This window comes from Geotrypetes seraphini, chromosome 6 (genome assembly GCF_902459505.1).
Source record: "Geotrypetes seraphini chromosome 6, aGeoSer1.1, whole genome shotgun sequence".
NCBI classification, from domain to species: domain Eukaryota; kingdom Metazoa; phylum Chordata; class Amphibia; order Gymnophiona; family Dermophiidae; genus Geotrypetes; species Geotrypetes seraphini.
The window spans coordinates 29,266,797-29,289,673 of NC_047089.1; the positions used below are offsets into that span (position 1 = coordinate 29,266,797).

Genomic DNA, 22,877 nt, shown 5'->3' on the forward strand with positions numbered 1-22,877 from the left:
CTTGCGGCTCAAGGCGGATTACATACGAATTGTCATGATAATATAAATACATAAGGTGGATTATGTGAGAATTGTCATGATATTTGGAGATACCTAAACAGGTTACATGAGAGTTGTTTTGATGTTAGGGGGTACATAAGGAGTGGTTTGAGCCTTTTTGATTTGTTAGGGAGTAGATGATATTGTAGGTGGAGCTTGGGATGGATCTGGTTTTGTTATATAGGTTTTATGTATTTTTTGAAGAGTATGTTTCTGAGTGGAACATGTAAACGTGAATCAACGTTTTCCTTTTTGAAAGTACAACGAACAAAGGAGATACCATGAATTAAAGATGTGTATGAAATACCATGAATTAAAGCTGTGTAAGAGGACAAAATCTGGTCCCCCATCCCAGTCAATTTGTTTCTGTCCCTTCACCATCCCACCAGTTTTTTTTCCCCTCTTCTGCATTAACAACCTGAATTTAAAAGATCTTGTAAATTCAAACAAAACATAAAATGCATCCTCTAACTTGTTAAACTTTAACATAAAACAATAGGCCAAATTAAAAAAAAAATCTGCTTTTTTTTAAAAAATTGTTGGTGTTTCAAGTTTTCCATTCCTGCAGCATGAATGACTGTTTTGTCACTAATAGTGCAGATCCCTGCAGATTGTCCTGAGTTTTCCATTGTCCCCCATCCCTATGCACACTTCTATCATGAATTTAGATCAGTACATTTACAACAAACAGAAAAATAAAATTGTTTTTCACTCTGCACATACGCTGGGTTTTACAAAGCTGCGGCAGAGGTTTCTACCGCGGGCCAGCGAGGTAAATGCTCTGAAGTTCATTGAATTCCTGAGTGTCGGAGCATTTACCGCACCAGCCCGTGGTAGAAACCTTTACCATGGTTTAGTAAAAGGAGCCCACAGTTAAGCTCTAGAACTCAAGCTGTTTGTGTAACAATGTACCTGGAGGAAAAGTCCATAAACTAATTAAGGTAAAGCTGCTACTTTTTGGAATTCTGCCTGGTACTTGTGACTCCAATTGACCGCTGTTAGTAACACGATATTGGATTAGATGTAAAATAATGGTCAGAACAAAGGTCCATTTTGGTGCACTAGCTTACTAATTTTTTTTTCTCTTGTTTCTTCTTAAAGGAACACTCGCTCCAAATATTTTGTAGGAAGGACCTACCACAATATCCTTATTTCCTAGTGAGAGGCCAGCTATACTAGTTTACCCCTCCCCCCTTTTCTATGCCACAGTAGAGGTTTCTACCATGATCCAGAGCGCAAAATGCTCCAACACGTGTAGAATTCTTATGTGCATTGGAGCAGTGACAGAGCATTTAGCACTCCAGGCCACGGTAGAAACCTCTGCCGTGGCTTAGTAAAAGGGGACCTTATTTTATTGTTGCAGTAAGCACCTTTGTAGTGGGAGATGTCGTCGGATGTTAAAAAAAAACTGTCACCCGCCAATAAAAGAATTTTATGGATTTTTCCCCCTGTGAAAGTAACAAGTAAACATTAACATTATAAAGAGTCATGGTTCTCTATCTTGCCATAATATCCCAGTCACTTACAAGTATATTTCTTTCCCAAACACCATTCTACACACAGTAATTACCTCCCAGCATGGAAAGTAAGAATCTTCTGTGACTTGAATTTTAGACCCATACCTCAAGCTGTTTCTGAATTATAAGGTGAAGGGGAATCAGACCCAGTTTCCATCAGAATGATCTCATAAAACTTTTATTCCCTTCTTTATAACAAGACGTTTCAGAAATCCCAAAACTGTCAGGAGGACTTACCGAAAACTTGGAGTTTACAGGATACCAAACACAAAAGTTACTGAGGGCTGTTATGAGGGAGGGGACACACGGAGCCACAAAATCATTGTCATCTCATAAACCGTCTTGCTTTCAAAAAGTGTGCTAAAAATACTACATGCAACGCACGAGTCACAACACATGTATGCTGTATTATTCAGTACATGTGCAAATTTAATTACAGCTTATCCTACATAATTTTCTGGGAACATCTCCAGTGTAGAGGCAGCAAGCGACAGTCTGCATTCAGTGCACCTGCAAAAATGATTTATTCCTCAAGTTTATTTAGACAGTCCTCACAACAGCTGCACTATACAGGAACGCAACCTGATAAAAATCCCCTAAAGTAAAAAAAAAAAAAAAAAAGTAGGCAAATTGTGGCCCCGTTTTACTAACAAGCGAGCAGCAGGAGCTCATTTTCGACAATAAGTTTCAGGAAGGGAAGGAAGGTCATCACGACGTAATCACAGCATCCTGCAGAAACACCAAGCCACACGCGTTTGCTTCCCTCACCGTCGATCACCCCCCTGCCCGCGGCTCCGGATCTGTCCCTCTAATCCCCTGCCCGCGGTTCCGGATCTCCCCCTCCTGCGGTTCCGGATCTGTCCCTTTAATCCCCTGCCCGCGGCTCCGGATCTGTCCCTCTAACCCCCTGCTCGCGAATCGGATCTCCCCCTCCCGCGGCTCCGGATCTGTCCCTCTAATCCCCTGCCCGCGGTTCCGGATCTCCTCCTCCTGCGGTTCCGGATCTGTTCCTCTAACCCTCTGCCCGCGAATCGGATCTCCCCCTCCTGCGGTTCCGGATCTGTCCCTCTAACCCCCTGCCCGCGGTTCCGGATCTCCCCCTCCTGCGGTTCCGGATCTGTCCCTCTAACCCCCTGCCCGCGAATCGGATCTCCCCCTCCTGCGGTTCCGGATCTGTCCCTCTAACCCCCTGCCCGCGGTTCCGGATCTCCCCCTCCTGAGGTTCCGGATCTGTCCCTCTAACCCCCTGCCCGCGAATCGGATCTCCCCCTCTCGCGGCTCCGGATCTGTCCCTCTAATCCCCTGCCCGCGGTTCCGGATCTCCCCCTCCTGCGGTTCCGGATCTGTCCCTCTAACCCCCTGCCCGCGAATCGGATCTCCCCCTCCCGCGGCTCCGGATCTGTCCCTCTAATCCCCTGCCCGCGATTCCGGATCTCCTCCTCCTGCGGTTCCGGATCTGTCCCTCTAACCCCCTGCCCGCGAATCGGATCTCCCCCTCTCGCGGCTCCGGATCTGTCTCTCTAATCCCCTGCCCGCGGTTCCGGATCTGTCCCTCCAGTCCCCGTCCGCGGTTCCGGATCTGTCCCTCCAGTCCCCGTCCGCGGTTCCGGATCTGTCCCTCCAGTCCCCGTCAGCAATCCAGGATCTCTCCTTCGTTCTCAAAACTCCCACTCTCGCGTCCCACCTTTAAACTTGTCTTTCAGCTCGCCGCCGGCGGCAGCAGTCATTCATACACATCGCCCGGCACCACCACCAACGCTTTCTTTTTCCCTCTCTCTCTCTCCCCGGCGTCCCGCCCCCATGTGAAGCGCCTTTCTGCTTCCGGCAGTGCGGGACGTCGCGACGGGAAATAAGTTACGTCAAGTGCGTCGGGACGTTGAAGGGGAAGAGAAGGTCTCGTGTCGGCCGAACTGTGTGACTTACCAGTCTAACGGGCGGAGGGAGGAGGGAAGTTGGGGGCACCTTCCAGCTGGTTCATGTTATTAATTTATGAAAGTAATACACAAAGACATAAAAATAAGCACATAAGCATTGCCTCTGCCGAGTCAGACCATAGGTCCATCATGCCCAGCAGTCCGCTCCCGCGGCGGCCCCCCAGGTCAAGGACTTGTAGTGATCTATTACTCAAGAGCATTTTGTACTGTATAGTAACCCTCTAATTGTACCCCTGGATTCCTTTTCCCTTCAGGAACTCGTCCATTCCCTTTTTGAAACCCAGATAAGTTGCCAAGTTTATTATTTGATATTATGTCTAGGCGTTTTACAATAAATTTAATAAAAATATATATATATTTTTAAATCTTCTGATTCAAACCTTGTATAGCTTCCCTTATGCCAGATTATCTATAATAATAAAACCTTAGCCACACATGTGCACTTAAAACTCCGTGCCTCTGTGGCAGCGTGCAGTGCATGGGCAGTGCCTGCCTCAGCTGATTTCCTGCTCCAATCTCCGATGCCGGCTGACTTCCTGCCTTCTGACTACACTGCTGGGACGCTTCTTCTTCTCACCCCCAGATCAGCAGCGGCAGCGGCCGCTGTTTCATCAAGCAGCCGTGGGGCATTTGCTAGGCTGACCCACTTCGATAATGCGAGATGGGCCAGCCTAGCAAAAGCCCCGAGGCTGCCCAGGCTAGCGGATGCTGGACAGGGGGAACAGGAAAGGGAGAAGGGGTACTACTGGACAGGGGGGAGGTAAAAGTAAGGGAGAAGGGCCACTGCTGGACAGGGGGAGCAGAGAAGGGGTGCTGCTGGACAGGGAGGAGGTAAAGTAAGGGAGAAGGGCTACTGCTGGACAGGGGGAGCAGGGAAGGGGTGCTGCTGGACAGGGGGAGGTAAAAGGAAGGGAGAAGGGCTACTACTGGACAGAGGGAGCAGGGAAAGGGTACTGCTGGATGGGGGGAGGTAAAAGGAAGGGAGAAGGGCTACTGCTGGACAGGGGGAGCAGGAAGCAAAGAAAGAAAGGCCTCAGCGCCCCATTGTGCTAATAGTTTACACATCTATTCTAGCACCTGTTAACGTAACGGGCTTAAACACTAGTCTATTAATAATACTTTTTCAGAGCATTTTCATCTGGAGAAGGGGGTTAGGCAAGGATATCCTTTATCTCCTTTGCTGTTTAACATTGTTCTGGAACCCTTGTTATTAGCTATTTAACAGGCAGAGGAGATTCAGGGTATTCCTTGTGCAGGTCAGGAATATAAAGTCTCTGCTTATGCAGATGATATTTTGCTTAATTTGAGGAATCTGGAGACAATCATTCCACATTTACTTGAGCTGATTGATAGATTTGGGAAATTTTCAAGATATAAGATTAATTGGAGTAAATCTGAGGTTCTTCCTTTAAACGTTCATTGTTCCAAAGGATTATTTGACATGTTCCCTTTCCTTTGGAAGGAAGAAGGTATAAAATATTTAAGCATTTGGATTCAGAAGACGTTGGAAGAGATGATGCAAGTAAATGAAAAATCCTATTGCTAAAGGTCTCAGAAATGTGTGAGCATTGGAACCCATTACATATATAAGAACATAAGCATTGCCTCTGCTGGGTCAGACCAGAGGTCCATCATGCCCAGCAGTCCGCTCACGCGGTGGCCCATCAGGTCCAGGACCTGTATAGTATTCCTCTATCTATACCCTTCTATCCCTTTTTCCTTCAGGAAATTATCTAATCCCTTCTTGAACCCCAATACCGTGCTCTGTCCTATCACACCCTCTGGAAGCGCATTCCAGGTGTCCACCACCCTTTGAGTGAAGAGCTTCCTAGCATTGGTTCTGAATCTGTCCCCTTTTAATTTTTCCGAATGCCCTCTCGTTCTTGTAGTTTTTGAAAGTTTGAAGAATCTTGGTGGGGGATAGTTCAGACAGTATAAATGATGGTTTTGCCTGTACTTTGTTGCCAAATGGGTATGTTACTGGTTTATTTTCAAGGGTCCTTCTATAAGAAACTGAATAGTATTCTTACTAAATTTATTTGGCTGGGTAAAAATGCTAGAATTGCTTTAGTATCTTTACAAAAGGTACCATCAGGCCTATATAATGCGCCAGGGAATGTATTGGATCCCTGAGCTCATGGAGCATCTCCCAGATTGGCTGTACCTAGAATGAAAAACTATGTCCCCTATGCAACTATCTCATGTATTAAGTATCAGAAGTTTCAAGTTTTATTAGTGCTTGATAAATCGCTTATTAAATACCTAAGTGATGTACAATTTGAATAAAGTTGGGAGAGAAATACAATGACTTTAAATTAAAACGTACTGGGTAAACATACATGAGTCGTGGGGATTGGAGGGAAAAGTTACAATATCTTTGTAGAAGAAATACATTGAAGGAAAGTTAACAAGAGGAGGGGTAAAAAGAATTATAAGATGTTAAGCCAGGTAACAAAGGATTCTAAATCTGAGGTTTTGTCATAGGTTGAACGCATCCTTAAAAAGATAGGTTTTTTAAAAAGAAATGAGGTCCTTTTCATCTCTTATGTACCGGGGTATAGAGTTTCTGTTTCCAATTATTTTCAAGGATGGAACTGTTAGTAAATTGAAGCTGGTTTTAAAAGTATTTCCCTGTAACTTCATCGAGTGTCCCCTAGTCTTTGTCATTTTTGACAAAGCAAAAAATTGACCCACTTGTACCCATTCTACTACTCCACTCAGGATTTTGTAGACTTCAGTCATATCTCCCCTCAGTCATCTCTTGTCCACGCTGAAGAGCCCTAACCCTTTTTTTTTTTTTAATAAGCTGAAGTAGAGGTTTCTACCATGCCCAGAGTAATAAATGCTCCAACACTGCTTTGACACTCGTAGGAATTCCTATGAACATCGGTGCAGTGTCTCCAGGCCATGGTGGAAATCTCTACTGTAAGAGGGCTTAAGTTAACGGTGAGAATTTATCGCAGTAATATCTTAGGTTTCATAAGTTCATCTTCTTCCCTATTTTGTGGGGTTTGCTTTTGTTTTTTGCTGATGTAGGTTCTGTTCTTTCCAAGCGAGTAAGCTTTTGACTGCCGTCCTTTCCATGCCCTTTATAAACAGCTGGAAGAATTCCTGCCCTGTTTCTGAAATGAAAGCTCAATGCCCTTTGTGTATATTGCTGACACAGAAAGGAACCTTTCCTGTGAGGAAGCTAATATGAAATAGCAAAGTCAACGTGGGAAGAGAGATCAGACTGCCAGGAAAAAAAGGAGCCATCACCCAAGTGGTTTCTTTAAAAGGGGGAAGTATGGATAGGAAAGGAGTGTTTCTTACAATATCCTGTCTGTACTCACATATGGTGTAGAAGTGACACCCAAACATTTTCCTTTCCAGACCTATCAAGCAAAAGCCTAGGATAGATTCATTACAAAATCATATTTAGGGCCCTATTTATTAACATCCCAATTTAAACACTGCAGAGTATTTTATCCTCCCCATCCCCCGGAAATTGATATTAACAAATTATTTCAGGCTCTGTAACTAATTAGGAACATGTAGACATGAAGGTTTCTGAAATGGTAGACATACACATTTAAGTAGAGAAGATTACAGTTAATTGGGACAAACATTGGAGGTAGAGTATTTTATCCCAATTAAGTGGCTGCCCCAACTAAACAAAGTTGAGATAAAAGGGGAGTATGGTGCAGTGGTTAACATAACATAACTTCATTCTTCTATACCGCCATAATCAGATGACTTCTAGGCAGTTCACACTGAAGAAAGCTGGACAATCAGCGAATTACAAATAATAAAAGTACAACATATTACTCAAGAATAGACAGAATAAGATTATTAAATTTAGTGTGACTTCTGTTTAAGAAATAAATCTATCAAACAATACTGTTAATTTCTTTTCGAAAGGCGCCGTAAGTCAGCCTGGCTCCGTTGATGTAGTTACCTAACCAAGACTGCTGTTTACTTCTTGAAACATAAAAGTCCACAGCCTCAGCATCCTGGGGTTGTGGGTTCAAACCCACGCTGCTCCTTGTGACCCTGGGCAAGTCACTTAATCCCCCCATTGCCCCAGGTACATTAGATAGTGAGTCCACCTGGACAGACAGGGAAAAATGCTTGAGTACCTGAATAATCTCATGTAAACCGTTCGGAACTCTCTTGGGAGAATGGTATAGAAAATTGAATAAATAAATAAATAAAAGTGTTAACAAGTATACAAGACAAAAGTTTACCTTTCCACTTATGACTAACATAAAAACATGCTGATGTTAGATGAACAGAAATAACTGGTACAGGTTGTAGAAAAATATCCTGAAGAGTTAGTAACATTTGAGGAATTGATTGAGTATACCCTGCTGTGTTGCCTTTGTTGGGCTGTATAAAGAGAGGCGTAGTCAGTAGAAGAAAGAAGGTGTTGATGCCCCTGTACAGGTCATTGGTGAGGCCCCACTTGGAGTATTGTGTTCAGTTTTGGAGACCGTATCTGGCGAAAGACGTAAGAAGACTTGAGGCGGTCCAGAGGAGGGCGACGAAAATGATAGGAGGCTTGCACCAGAAGACATATGAGGAGAGACTGGAAGCCCTGAATATGTATACCCTAGAGGAAAGGAGAGACAGGGGAGATATGATTCAGACGTTCAAATACTTAAAGGGTATTAACGTAGAACAAAATCTTTTCCAGAGAAAGGAAAATGGTAAAACCAGAGGACATAATTTGAGGTTGAGGGGTGGTAGATTCAGGGGCAATGTTAGGAAATTCTACTTTACGGAGAGGGTGGTGGATGCCTGGAATGCGCTCCCGGGAGAGGTGGTGGAGAGTAAAACTGTGACTGAGTTCAAAGAAGCGTGGGATGAACACAGAAGATTTAGAATCAGAAAATAATATTAAAGATTGAACTAGGCCAGTTACTGGGCAGACTTGTACGGTCTGTGTCTGTGTATGGCCGTTTGGAGGAGGATGGGCAGGGGAGGGCTTCAATGGCTGGGAGGGTGTAGATGGGCTGGAGTAAGTCTTAACAGAGATTTCGGCAGTTGGAACCCAAGCACAGTACCGGGTAAAGCTTTGGATTCTCGCCCAGAAATAGCTAAGAAGAAAAAAAAAAAAAAAAAAAAAATTTTTTAATTGAATCAGGTTGGGCAGACTGGATGGACCATTCGGGTCTTTATCTGCCGTCATCTACTATGTTACTATGTTACTATGTTGAATATAACTGAACAATATTGGCACAGGTTTCTAGTGCAAATATAGGAACTGGTGAATGTTAAATCTCTTCTTAGCATTGAGATCTGTTTACAACTAATGGCTTCTTTCACAAAGCCGCGCTAGCGGCTCCGAAGCCCAAAGAGATTTAAAGGGCTTCGGGGCTGTTGCTGCCCAGGTTTGTAAAAGAGGCCGAAAGTGATGCATTGATGATATAGTGACCACAAGCATGTCATGTGGCAATTACTGGCCCAATTAAAGGGCAGGATGTCCCAAATAAGCAAAGCAAATTCAGGTTATATTTTTGATTTGGTTTTGTTCTCTTGGATTTGCTTTAAATAAATGTCTACCGGAATCTACTGGATTGGCACTTATGTTTGTATGTTCTGAAACACTAAAATACATATGCTAGGCTCCAATACTTAATAGCGTAAGAACATAAGAATTGCCATCCTGGGACAAGCCCAGTATCCTGTTTCCAACGGTGGCCAACCCAGGTCCCAAGTACCTAGCTAGATCCCAATGTTCCCTCAAGTATACACATGAACTTAACCGTTCTTCACAGAACCTTAGCAGCACAACTCTGGACTCAAGTATAGTGGTACCTTGGTATACGAGCATAATTCGTTCCAGAAGCTCGTAAACTAAAACACTCGTATATCAAAGCAATTTTTCCCATAAGAGTTAGTGTAAACTAGAACAATTTGTTCCACATCCCCAAAACTTAATTACCATTAGCGACGCCTCCACCGCTGCCTCTGCCACAGACATATCCACGCGGCTCCTCCAGTTCTCCTCCTTTGCTACTATTCGCTGCCTCTCACTGCAGGTGGTGCTGGCTGTAAGCAAACCACCGCCACAGAGCCCGACTGGACACAGTTGGCTCTGCCGCTCCCCCCTCTGCCGGGACTCTCAGGTGCTGGCTCACTCCTGCCGGACGCACCCTGACTCCCATGCTCCACCTGAGGCCACCGGTGCTGCTATCGCCTCTTCTCCCCTCCCCCCCCCGACTGGCCCTGTCCTTACCCCTGCACCGCCGGTGATAGAAAGTGCCTGCCGCCGGTCTGCTGCTGAGTCTTGAGCATCTGCGCATGCTCAGGCCTTCCGGATCTCACTCTCTCCGAGATTCTCATGAGATCTCGAGTCTCATGAGAATCTCGGTGAGGATGGCGGCAGGCCCTTTCAAACTCCGGTGGCATATGGGTAAGGACAGGGCCGGTCAGTAGATGGGGAGGAGACGATCATGATCATGAAGGGAGGGAGCAGCACCGGTGGCCTCGGGGGGAGCAATACTGTTGGTTCCCGTGGTCGGGTCAGGTGGGGGCTCGCAAATCGAGTCAATGCTTGGTTTGCGATTTTTACAGTTTGCTCGAGTGTTTTGCTCATCTTGCAAAACATTCACAAACCGGGTTACTTGTAAACCGAGGTTTGATTGTATTTCATTGCCCTAAACTTTATCAGCATTAATTAATGAAGCTAAGTGAAATTTAAATTTTTTTTGATTTCATTGAAATTTTAAACTTTTTTTTTTTTTAATGAGAAGAGTAATATCAAGAGCTGATAACTGGCACTTTAACACCTCATAATTGATGTTAACTGGACTTGCTTGAAAGTTAGGCACCTAACACGAAAAACACAATTCTATAAAATACAGGCGCCTAGTCCAAAGTGCATAGTTAAAAGTGGGCGTGGTAAGGGGCAGATTGTGGTTGTGTTTTTTGTATTAGGTGCGGGGTTTTTTTGGTTGTTTTTTTTTACTTAGACACTGTTTTACACCTAACTTAAGCGTAGGCATTTAGGCCAAGAAAACCCTGGCCTAAATAGGATGCGCCTAAAAATTGTGATGCTTAGCGGTACTAAGCATGAAACTTATCTATACAGTGCGCCTGGCTTTTATAGAATCAAGCTTAGCACCACCCTAGTCGGTGCCAATTTTGTTTTGGCAGACTATATAGAATCTGCCCCTCTAAGACTAACTTAATCTGTAATACCTGCATCATAATTGGTCTCGTGCTTCCGGAGGCTGTGATAGGCAGGAGCACGTTACAGGGTTTCAAAGAAGGTTTGGATAGGTTCCTAGAGGACAATGGGATTGAGGGGTACAGATAGGAGTAGAGGTAGGTTATAGGGATAGGAGTAAGAGGTAAGTTATAGAAATAGGCAGGGACCACTGCTCAGGCAATAGGCCTGATGGGCCGCCACGGGAGCGGACCGCTGGGCGAGATGGACCTCTGGTCTGCCGCAGCGGAGGCAACTTCTTATGTTCTTAGAACAGAAAGAAATGCTAGCACGTTAATGAGGGCCAAAAGCCAAATATCTTCCCATAATAATAAACTTTTTTGTATTATGACAGGGGTTGCCATACAACTTATTTTGAGAAATTGGGAAAAACTGGGATCGGTTAAAATTATACTTTTAAAATGGAACGTATGATGGCCATACAACAGGGACATTATAGGAAATTTAGGGATGTTTGGGAGCCATTGACAAAATTCTGTAAGGAGTGATTGTTGATTTTGCCCTTTGACCATACACGTCCTGGGTGGGCGGGTGGGAGGGGGTGGAGAGATACTTTTAATTAGAGTGCAATTGTTGGATATGTAAAGGGGGGGGGATGATATATGTATTTATCATAAATATAATTTGATAGAAGTTAAGTGTTGTTAAAGTGTAAAATGTCTGTAAAATATGTTGCAATTATTTTTGGCTTTAAAATGAATAAAGATATTTAAAAAAAATAAAGAAATGCTAGCATTGGTTAATTTACCTTTAATGTGATAGCAAGGAGTATCCTTCATTTTGTGTGTGGGGTTTTCTTGGCAACGTTTCTAACTATGAAGGATCCTTAGATAGGTAAACGTGTAAGTGATGAAATTGTACCTAACTACTTTATTATATCTGGCAAATAAATAACTTTATTGTTTAGCCAGCTAGCTTTTAAAATTGATCCATGATACTCGCCTGAGGCGTAACACACTTCTGTAGTCAATACTAGAGATCCCAAGAAACAAAATTATGTATTCAAATGTTGCTTCATCCTGGGTTGGATCAATGGTAGATGTTTTCCTACAAGCAATGACGACTTAACCTTTATTCTGCCTGCGGGATAGCTTTCTCCCTTAAAAGAATGCAGATTTAACTCTCAGCGCCTGCACAAAGGGCTACAGTGTTACAAGCACTGTTCTTATTCCATTAGTCATACTGTTGCGAATTTTATTCAACAAAAGGTCTATTGTTTAGTTGTATGAGCAGAAAGCCTAGAATAGAAAGCTGATAACCAAAGACAAGCCAAAATGCCAAATAGAGTGGTTACAACAAAACCCCCCAAAGGGTATATTCAAATTGCAAGTAATAATAACAAAAAAAGGCATCTAGGAGAGCAATCAGGTAGCCAGAAGAATGTCAGATAAGAAAAAGAAACAGTTAAAATATTCTTTATTTAACAAACATATCAGCAATCGGCAGAACGAGACGGGAGTGATCGTCAACGCAGACATGAAAACTGCTGATCATGTGGAGAAGGCTTCATCTAAGGCAAGACAGTTGTTAGGTTGCATCCGCAGGAGTTTCGTCAGCCGGAAGCCTGAAGTCATAATGCCATTATACAGAACCATGGTGAGACCTCATTTGGAATACTGTGTGCAGTTCTGGAGGCCACACTACCGAAAAGATGTGCTGAGAGTAGAGTCGGAGCAACGGATGGCCACCAGGATGATCTCGGGGCTCAAGGATCTATCGTACGAGGAAAGGCTGAAAAATTTGTGGCTGTACTCACTCGAGGAACGTAGGGAGAGAGGAGACATGATCGAGACGTTTAAGTATATTACCGGCCGTATCGAGATGGAAGAAGAGATTCTCTTTCTCAAAGGACCCTCAGCCACAAGAGGGCATCCGCTCAAACTCAGGGACGGGAAATTTCATGGCGACACCAGGAAATATTTCTTCACCGAGAGAGTGGTTGATCCTTGGAACGAGCTCCCGGTGCAGGTGATCGAGGCAAACAGCGTGCAAGAATTTAAGAGCAAATGGGATGGTCATGTGGGATCTCTTAGAGGGTTAAGCCAAGGGAACCTGTCACCAGGAATGGGATCCCTAGGATAGTAGACTTGGGGGTGGGTCAGTAGAGTGGGCAGACCTGATGGGCTATGGCCCTTATCTGCCGTCATCTTCTATGTTTCTATGTAACCTATGCCATTGCCAAACCATATACTAAAGCCCAATGTCCATTGTTGTTGTTAACCCATGTAGAGAATTCCAGAATATTTTTGGGAAAAATCACCTGCTTCAGGGGCTTTGAAGATTATGGATGGAACATGACAGGGCAGACCACCCCCCTCACCCTCCCATAAATATACCACTGCACCTAAAGTTAGGTGTGGATCCTGGGCATAAGAGCTATTCTATAAACTGCGCCTAACTTTAGGTGCAGTTTATAGAATATTGCTTAGCATTTTTTTGGGCACTGATTTTTTTAGACACCACATATAGAATTTACCCCATGTGTGTGGCACAGTGGTTAAAACTACAACCTCAGCATCCTGGGGTTGTGGGTTCAAACCCATGCTGCTCCTTATGATTCTGGGCAAGTTATTGAATCCCCCCCTTGCCCCAGGTACATTAGATAGATTATGAGCCTACCGGGACAGATAGGGAAAAATGCTTGAGTACCTGAATAAATTCATGTAAACCGTTCTGAGTTCCCCTGGGAGAACGGTATAGAAAATTGAATGAATGAATAAATAAATACGTTTGCAATACTCGAGCATAGGTATATTTGGGGGGGGTGTATTGGGTACAGCACAGATGAAGTGGTGATTTATGCAAATATTTTATTAATTTCTCATTAATGCTCCACCAATATTCAAAACCACGGAGATGCCCTCCCCTCAGAACGCAACAGCTCCACTCAAACCAAACTCCATTTAGGCTATGAGAAATTACAAACCAGCCTCCTCATCGGTCTAATAGTCTCTTAAGATTATCTCCATTTATGTCATCTCTGTTATAGTATTCATTGGATCTTTGAGAGATATTTGAAGGATGACGGAGTGTTTCGAATGAGGAAGCTCCTTGATACAGCGTTCAGTGAAATGTGAATTCATTTCGGAGTCCCCAAAGACTTACACATACAGTAGAGATAAGTGCTTAAAAAAAAAAAAAAAAAGATTACTAGTTGAAAAAAGCTTAAAAGTTTGACTAGTGAATACTATAACTGAGATGACAGAAATTGAGGAGGCTGGCTTGTAATTTCTCATAACCTAAATGAAGTTTGGTTTGAATGAAGCTGCTGATGTCTGATGGGACAAGATCTCCATGGTTTTGAACATAGTGGAGCATTAATGAGAGATTAATGTTATTGTAAATAGATGAAACATCTAGAAGATAATTCTATAACAGGGCACCCACTATAGGTGCTGGTTCTGGCACCTATTTAAGCCTATTCTAGAAAGAAAAGAATGCACTTATAGCCTAAACTAAACTAAACTAAACTAAATATTGGGTTTATATACCGCATCTTCTCCACAATGTGGAGCTCGGCACGGTTTACAGGAGTTGGGATAGAACGGAACTCCAATGGAATTATAGAAATAAGTATAAAGAGAGGTTAGGGCTTAGAGTACCAGAGAGGGGAAGAAGGTTACATTTTGGAGAATAGCCAAGTTTTCAGATGCTTACGGAATAGTTGAAGGGAACTCAAGTTACGAAGAGGGGAAGAAAGATTATTCCAAAGCTGAGTGATTCTGAAGGGGAGGGAAGACCCTAGTTTACCAACATGGGATATGCCTTTTAAGGAGGGGAAGGATAATTTTAGTTTTTGGGTGGATCTGGTGGAAATTGGATTTGAGGAATTCCAGGATAGTGGAATAAAAGGAGGAAGGATGCCGTGTAGGATCTTGAAGGCTAGGCAGGCACATTTAAAGTGGACCCTGGAGATAACAGGAAGCCAGTGGAGCTTGGACAGGAGTGGTGAGACATGGTCAAATTTACTTTTTGAGAAGATAAGCTTAGCCGCGGTGTTCTGGACTAGTTGGAGTCTATGGAGGCTTTTCTTTGTTGGGCTTAAGTAGATAGAATTGCAATAGTCCAATCTGGAGAGGATTTTATAAACGTTGCCCAGTGGTGTAATGTAATGTAATGTATTTCTTGTAATGTAATGTATTTCTTATATACCGCTACATCCGTTAGGTTCTAAGCGGTTTACAGAAAATATACATTAAGATTAGAAATAAGAAAGGTACTTGAAAAATTCCCTTACTGTCCCGAAGGCTCACAATCTAACTAAAGTACCTGGAGGGTAATAGAGAAGTGAAAAGTAGAGTTAGAGGAAAAATAAAAATAAAATAAACATTTTAACAAGACAGCATTGATCTAAATACTTTGGAAGGTAGAAGAGAGGAGAGAAAGGAATAGTAGCAGAAGGGGGAGCCGTTGAACAGTAGAATTCTGGAGAAACTTTCTCCTAGGCGCCGCTTGTTGTGGTTGTCAATAAACCACTAGGCATCATTTACAGAACTGTACCTATCGGTGCCTAATTTAACTTAGGCATCGCCAGGCATCCCGATGTTAGGTCCTGGTATATTAGACTAGGGTTTTCCTGGCTTAATTTACTGGCGCCTAACATAGATGCCTAGTGATGCCTAAGTCATACGATGCCTATTCTCCGCCCCCTAACCACACCCACTTTTCAGGTCATTGTCATTGGGCGCTGGCAGGTGCCGCTCTGAGTTCTGCATGGAACTCTTAATTGTTTTTTAAAAAATTTTAATTGCGTTTTTAATGGCATGGTGAATTACCATTAATTTTGAGTTCCGGACGGAACTCAGCTGGGCGCCCTAACCCTAGCGCCATTCACAGAATCTGGCCCTTACTGACACCTATTTTCTACGGAGAAAGTGCTCGTGCTAATCCTGCCCTAATCAGTTACCCCCTCCCCCCTTTTAGAAAACCGCAGATGCGTTTTTTTAGTACAGGCCGATGCGCTGAATGCTCTGCGCTGCTCCCAGCGCTGAAAGGAACTCTATGAATGTTGGGAGCAGCGCAGAGCATTTCACGTGCCGGCCTGCGCTAAAAACCGCTTTTGTGGTTTTGTAAAAGGGGGGGGGGTTTAGAGTGTGCCAATGTAGCCACGCTGATTAGTGCAGCAGAACATGCCTACTTTCCTCAGTGCTAAAAAATACATTTTATTTTTTTAGCACGTGGGAAGTACGTGCTGATCCAAAAACTAATGCAGGAGGCTTCAGCATGCCCTGCAGTAGTGCTTTTAACCTGCGGTAAAACATGTGCAAGTGCTTACCACAGCTTAGTAAAAGGACCCCCTATTTTCATTAGTAAAACATATACAAAAAAAATACAAGCTGTAAGATGTATTTTTTATTTTTTTTTATATGTCCGTATTTTAATTAAACAAATATAAAGAAGAATAAGTAGACATTATTTGGAAAAGAAGATATGATGGGATAAAAGGAGGAACAGAGTGGAAAGGACAATTATCCAAATGTTGTCTTTGTGTTTTCCCATTAAAAATACTCCCCCCTTTTATAAAACCGCGATAGCGTTTTTTTAGCGCTGACCAGTGCTCTAAATGCTCTGCGCTGCTCCCAACACTCATATGAGTGTTGGGAACTCATATGAGTGTTGGGAGCAGCGCAGAGCATTCAGCGCACCGGCCTGCGCTAAAAATCGCTATCGCGGTTTTGTAAACGGGGGTGGGGTGGGGACTGTGATTATTTGCATTAATGAATTTACAACAGCTTAGGCCAGATTTTAATAAATCTACTCATTGATGATTTGTCAGTTAATAGCTCTTAATACTGTTCAAAGTAAAAAAAAGAAAGAAAAAAAAAGAAATTGAATAAGGGCCATTGTGGCTCCAGTACATCATGTAGACCAGTGGTCTCAAACTCGTGGCCCAGGGGCCACATGCGGCACGCCAGGTACTATTTTGAGGCCCTCAGTATGTTTATCATAATCATAAAAGTAAAATAAAACAGTTTCTTGATCATAGGTCTCTTTAGCTATAAATTACAATATTATTATTAAGACTTAGCTAAAAGGAAAGATTTATAAACTATAAAGAGTTTTACCTCATGCAAAATTGTCATTTCTTTAATAAGACATCAACTATTTTTTTTCTGAGGCCCTCTAAGTACCTACATATCCAAAATGTGGCCCTGCAAAGGGTTTTAGTTGGAGACCACTGATGTAGAATGACATACACTAAGCAGGATTCACAAAAAAACATTCAAAAGATAAAAGCATTCTTTTCCTAAGCTATGGCAGAGGTTTCTACCATTGCCCAGAGTACTAAATGATCCGACGCTGCTTTGATGCTCATCGGAATTCTATGAGTGTTGGAGCTTTTAGTGCTCTGGGCCACGGTAGAAAACTCTATCGCAGCTTGGGAAGGGGGAGATTTTCCTGGTTTTTCATCTGTTTTTTTTTTTTTGTACACTTTTTCACACTGTGAAATACTATTCAGCTGATGTACAGAAGAAGACTGGAATAACAAAATAACAATAACACATAAGCCATAATTTATAAAACACAGACGCTTGCGAAAAGACACTGACATTTGAAACCTGGAATGTTTTCATAGTTCTTATGGCGTTTTCAATGACAAAATTCTTTATTGAAAAAGGACCTTCGCACAAAAGGTTACAGAATGTTTTTTTTAGCGTGCGTGCTAAACAGGACTTAGGGGGGTCCTTCGCTAATCTGCATTAAGATACTACCACACTTCTACCACAGCAAAAACTGGACTACTGCGGGACGCACTGCAGAGTTGTGTGGTAGCTTTTGAATGTGTGCATGCTGACCACGCCCTAAACAATTTTTATTTTTTTGAGGGGATGTGCCTCTGGTGGAGAGCGAGTGCTTCCGCGCTAATCTACATTGCTGCATGCTAAGGAGCACACGCATAACCCAGGAGCCTTTTGTCGCCTCCGAAACAGGAGCAACATTAGCACATTTTCACAAACAGGGGAAGCAAATCCTAGACTTACACTTCTCTCTCCGTATTCGCGGTTTCGATTGTTCACGGTTACATCAGCTTGCTTAGAGAAATTGCCAATTCCAAGCATTTACAGAGAAAATCGCCGATTCCCAGCACTTTCCTTCACCGTGTTTTGCCTCTCCTTCAGGAACAGGCCAGGTCTCCCACCATGTTATTCGCGGTTTCACCATATTCACGATAGTTTTTAATAGAAAACAGCAAATAGCATATGAAAAAGTTATTTGCGGGTTTTTTGTATTTGCGGTTCTTTTAATCCCCTATCACAGCGAATACGGAGGGAGAAATGTATTTATTTTACGCAAAAGGACCTATTTATGAAAATCACACATTAATGACGTTAGTGCACTTTAGCAGTGGGGTTGTAAGTGTGAGCAGCACCTGGAGCGATGGCACCCTTCCCCCACCCTCTTCCCCACCCCCCCTGCCGCATGCGCCCCCCCCTTCCCTTTCCCCATACCTTTTTAACTTCTCCGGCATGAGCTGCATGCTCGCATCGGTGTTGGCTCATCTTCTGATGTCACTTGCTAGGTGCGGGTCCCGGAATTGATGTCGGAAAGAGCACTGATGCCGACGCAGGCAGCAACCTCGCGCCGAGGAAGTCAAAAAGGCACGGGGAAGGCAAGGGGCGCACACACATGGCAAAGAGAGGAGCAGGGGTGTGGGTGTGGGTAGGAGGAGGGGTGCACCGCCATCCCCATACTACACCACTGCATTTTAGTCAATCTAGCCCTAAATATGGCATATTTAGGGGTCCTTTTACCAAGCTGTAATAAAAAGTAGCCTTAGCATACCCTTAGGTAGGTCTTTACCATATGCTAAGGACATACGAGACATCCAGGCAGCAATGTTGCACTGGTAGGCTGAGACTTTGGTCTGGGTATCAGCACAGATATTTGGCGCAGAGAGGTAGATCTGGGAGTCATCGGCATAGAGGTGATACTGTGGGACGTCTTTTCCTAGGCGTGGGTTGAGGAAGTGACATTAGAGGAAGAGATGACTGCTGGGGCGTGCAGCAGTTCGGGACTGCTGCTTGTGCCGGAGACGTTAAAGAGGTACGAGGGGAGGGAAGGGGCGTGGCGCACGGTGGCAAGGGATGGGTATGGCAGGAGTAGGATGGGTGCCGGTGACAAGACGGTGCCCAGGGCTGACTGTCCCCACCCTGCCCTCCCTTATTACGTCATTCTAACAATTCTGTGAAAGTTCCGTACCGCACACTATTCCATATGTACGATAAGCTTTTGCGCACAAGCCTCAAGACATATCTGAGACTCTCCGTCCCTATTAGAAGTCTTTTTAAAACTTCTGTTTAAATCTGAAATCACCCCCCCCCCCCCCAGTTTTGTATCATAAAACCGTCTTTATTATTCTACAAAAAGAAAAGGTTAACTCTTTGTATAAAATATAAGCCTGTACGATAGCACATTTATTTCACAGAAGTATAAATATAACCCAATGAATATGATTTTATCTCTACGAAAATACTTTACAAAAAGTTTACAAAACAATTTTTTTTTTTTCATTTACAATACAATGATAAGAAAAGCTCCTGGTAACAAAGACAGAGATACAAAGGTAGTGCATTTATAGCTATTTACTGGGGGGAAAAAAAAGCTAAACCTCTCTTTTTCCCCATTTGCCGACATTATACCTGGGTGACTTGAGATCTCTTGTCATCTGAGGACTATACGGGGGGAGGAGCCAATAAAAATCTCTTTTCAGTGTTGTTTTCTGCCAACAGGAAATGTAATGACACAGTGGAGGCAGCTTGTTTCAAAAATCTCCGCATTCAATGAACCTTTGTAAAGTACACTTCAGACTGTGAACATCCAGACTTGATCATCCCTTCGTGTGATTTTGAATCTTCTTTGCATTTCTAACTTAGGAACAGCAGAAGAAACCAACTGAAATGTAACAACAGTATCCCAGAGGGAACTTTCCACGCTTGGTGAATCATGCTGTACTTGTAGACGGGCATTTTTGAAAGGACATCCATGTCAGAAAAAAGACTACCCAACTATGGGTGTCCCTGGAAATTACCTTACAGAAACAGATCAATAAATGTCCCAAAGGCGCTCCAAAATCCTCACAGAAAAGTCCATATTTTGGTAATTACCAACAAATAGACTTCCATTTTGGCCTTTGGGACATACATATGCTTCGAAAATGAGCGCCATACTATCCTGCAAAATAGGAGAAAGGAAGAAGTGTTCAGACCATAAAGACTGCCGCCTTCCCATTTTATACTTCTTAGTCACACATACTATAAATGATGTGGCCACTTTCATCAGAGAACAAGGACCAGTTAAAGATAAAACATCGGGTACAAATTTTCCAATCATAACACACAAAATACAAAACATGAAAACCACTTAAGAAATTACTGAAGTAAGTAAAACTTCCCTCCATAAATTAAACCTTTCTTGTATAATTGATTTGTTTTTCTGAAAATGTTTGGCCACAACTGTAATGGGTTAACTTTAAATTAGTTAGCTCATTAATCAATTTAATTGTGTTGATCTAGAATGCAAGATTACAAGACCAATGTTTGGAGCAGGCCATCAGCAGTAGCAGGGTGAAGACTGGTTTTGTTGAAAAAGGTCTGTGCCTTGCTGTGTGTTTGTGGTCAGTGTCTTTGTTCTGACCTAGAAGACAGATATGCCAGGTGGAAAAAGGAACCAGTCTGATTTTCAAATTCCGTTATTTTCCGGCATATACCTCCCCTTTCTGCAGAATACGCACACTAGCCTTGTGAACTGGAAACGAGCTCCTATGACTTTTAGTGCTTGGACTTTGGTAAATCTACTAGACGGCAATTTATGAGTTGCTCCCCAAGATCTCATCTAGATTGATATCCTTCATCCAGTCATCAGCACTGGGGCCTGTTTTTAGCAAGCAATCGATGAAGTCAGAGTCACTGTTGAGAGCAGACCCTAAGCTGTCACTTTGCTGATTAAGGAAGGCGAATCCCAACTCACTGCTGTCTTCAGGGAACGGCCTAGGATTTTGGTTTGAAGGAGTAAAACAGTTTGATGGCATGGCTGATGGTTGATTAATGTTTGCACCCAACTGATTCATGCCAGATGAAGTTTGTGCTCTTAGTTGGTTAGGTCTTGTGGGCAGGCCTCTTAGTGACGATCCCACTGTTTGTCCATTTAATACTTGAGTCACTTGATTTACAGGTCTAATTTGTACTGTAGGTGTTAACTGGTTTGAAGGAAAATGCTGGTTGACCACTTTGGGCTGCATGGATTGGTTTGAATACGGGCCACTGGAAGGGAAGCGAACAGTCGCAGGTTTCAGCGAATCTTGTTTTGTTGCTTCTGGAGGAGCCCAATTCTGGGAAGGGGCATTAGAATTTATGGTAACATTCGATGCCCTTTGCCCCGCTCCATGGTTTAGACCTGGCCTCACTTGCTTTGAATTGCTTGTAGACTCAGTTCCAAAAGACGCTGGACTGTTTTCTTGCCCTAGTGTTGACTGCCTCGACACGGTAGGATTATTTTGGCTGGATCCGACTTGGGTATTAGGCTGCTGCATTTGGTTAATTCCTGGTGCCACACCATATGCAATTTGACTGCAAGAAATGTTCCCGTACATCCTCATATTTTGGATTCCATGGAGAGAAGGAAATCTAGGTCCATGATTTGTAGACAAAAGGGCAGAATTCCGTGGCAGAATGTTGTTTGCTGAAACAGGATCTGTTATGGTTTGGTTGCCATTTAGATTTCCAGCTGGTGAACCACCTAAAATGATATACTGTAATTAATTTTAGTACAGGAAATTCCTTCACTGAATAGAAAACTAACTTCTCAAAGAAAATATTTAATATAAGAGAATACAAGTACACTCCCCTCCATATTCGCGGGGGTTAGGAGCACAGCCCTCTCGTGAATACTATGTATTCACGGATAACTTTAGGGGCCCCCCCCCAAAAAAAACCTTAAGTCCCTCACCCCTCCCGGACCAATCCACACATTACCTTAAAGCCCTGGTGGTCTAGTGGTGAAGCGGGATAGATGCGATCTTTCTACGCTCTTGCTTCATGAAAGTCATGATCGAAAATGGCTGCCGCGAGTTACCATGGCAGTCTCATAAGTTCCCGCGGTCTCATGAGACTGTAGCAGTCATTTTTGATTGTGGCTTTCAAGGGGCAGGAGCGTAGGAAGATCGCTCCTGCCCTGCTTCACCGCTAGACCACCAGGGCTTTAAGGTAAGAAGTGGAGGGTTCTGGGAAGCTCGCAAATAACTGAATTTGTGAATACCAAATGCATGAATATGGAGGGAGACCTGTATACATTTTAGGTTAGGATGTGAACAATTCTGTTTGAATTTTGGAAAAAGATCTGCTGACATAGCTCCTATTCTAAAATACATGTGTGGCAGGGCCGCTGTTCCCTCTAAGCTGAGCAGGAGTCCTCCACCCACAGTCTCACCAATAGAGGGTGCTGTTTTACTGTCACATTTTTCAATTGTGAGGGACAGGCAAGTTCTGCAGGACTCCAGGGAACATACCTGTCCTTAGCGACTGAAAATATTCCACCCCCTAGTGGTAGCAATGCAGCTGGAGGACACCTGCTCAGCTTAGAGGGAACAATAGCATCCATTGTACAAAGACAAATGTGGAAAAACATAATGGAAGCATTGTGTCTACTTACATGTAAATGTGTGAGTTGTGAAATACCAACACATTCTGTTTTGCAAACATACACATGTAGACAGTGATATAGTGAGGGCAGGAGGCTCCTGAGGCGGTGACACTCCCTGTATCCTTCTCTCTGCCCCTGCTCCATCTGCGCCAACCCCCCCATGCCCTCCTTTCCCCTCCCATACCCCCACGCCACGCTCATGCCCTCCCTTCCTGCTCCTGTACCTCTTTAAATCTTCGCCAGGGCGAGCAGCTTCTCCGGCCTGCTGTTGGCTTTCCCTCTGATGTCACTTCCTGGCCCCATGACCTGGAAGTGATTCCAGAGGGAGCTAGGCCGATGTGAGCAGCGGGCTAGAGTAGTTCCTTGCACTGGTGAAGATTTTAATGAGGTATGAGGGGCGGGGAAGGGAGGGTGCAAGCATGGCGTGGGGGGGGTAGAGAGGTATGTATATGCACACATTTCCCCTAATTACATAAGAACCTGGTAAGTACATCCAGTAGCAGGTCTGCAAGGGAAAGGATTACTGGTTGACCC

General features: G+C 43.5%; 2 protein-coding genes across 3 annotated transcripts in view; both read right to left on the reverse strand.

The window, feature by feature from the left end:
- MTMR2 (myotubularin related protein 2) overlaps positions 1-3,375 on the reverse strand; it is a 65,573-nt gene extending 62,198 nt beyond the window's left edge. The window contains exon 1 of one of the 2 annotated variants that reach the window (XM_033950603.1): positions 3,241-3,375. The gene's annotated coding sequence lies outside the window, so the exon portion shown is untranslated. Of the gene's footprint in view, positions 1-1,793; positions 2,039-3,240 lie in introns of those variants that run through there. The other variant, XM_033950604.1, reaches the window with a different exon arrangement.
- Positions 3,376-19,092: 15,717 nt separating this feature from the next.
- Positions 19,093-22,877, reverse strand: part of MAML2 (mastermind like transcriptional coactivator 2) — a 200,556-nt gene continuing 196,771 nt past the window's right edge. Inside the window, exon 5 of the mRNA XM_033948935.1 lies at positions 19,093-21,440. Within this exon, the coding sequence (XP_033804826.1) occupies positions 20,512-21,440 (929 nt within the window). The 3' untranslated portion in view covers positions 19,093-20,511. The remainder of the gene's footprint in view (positions 21,441-22,877) is intronic.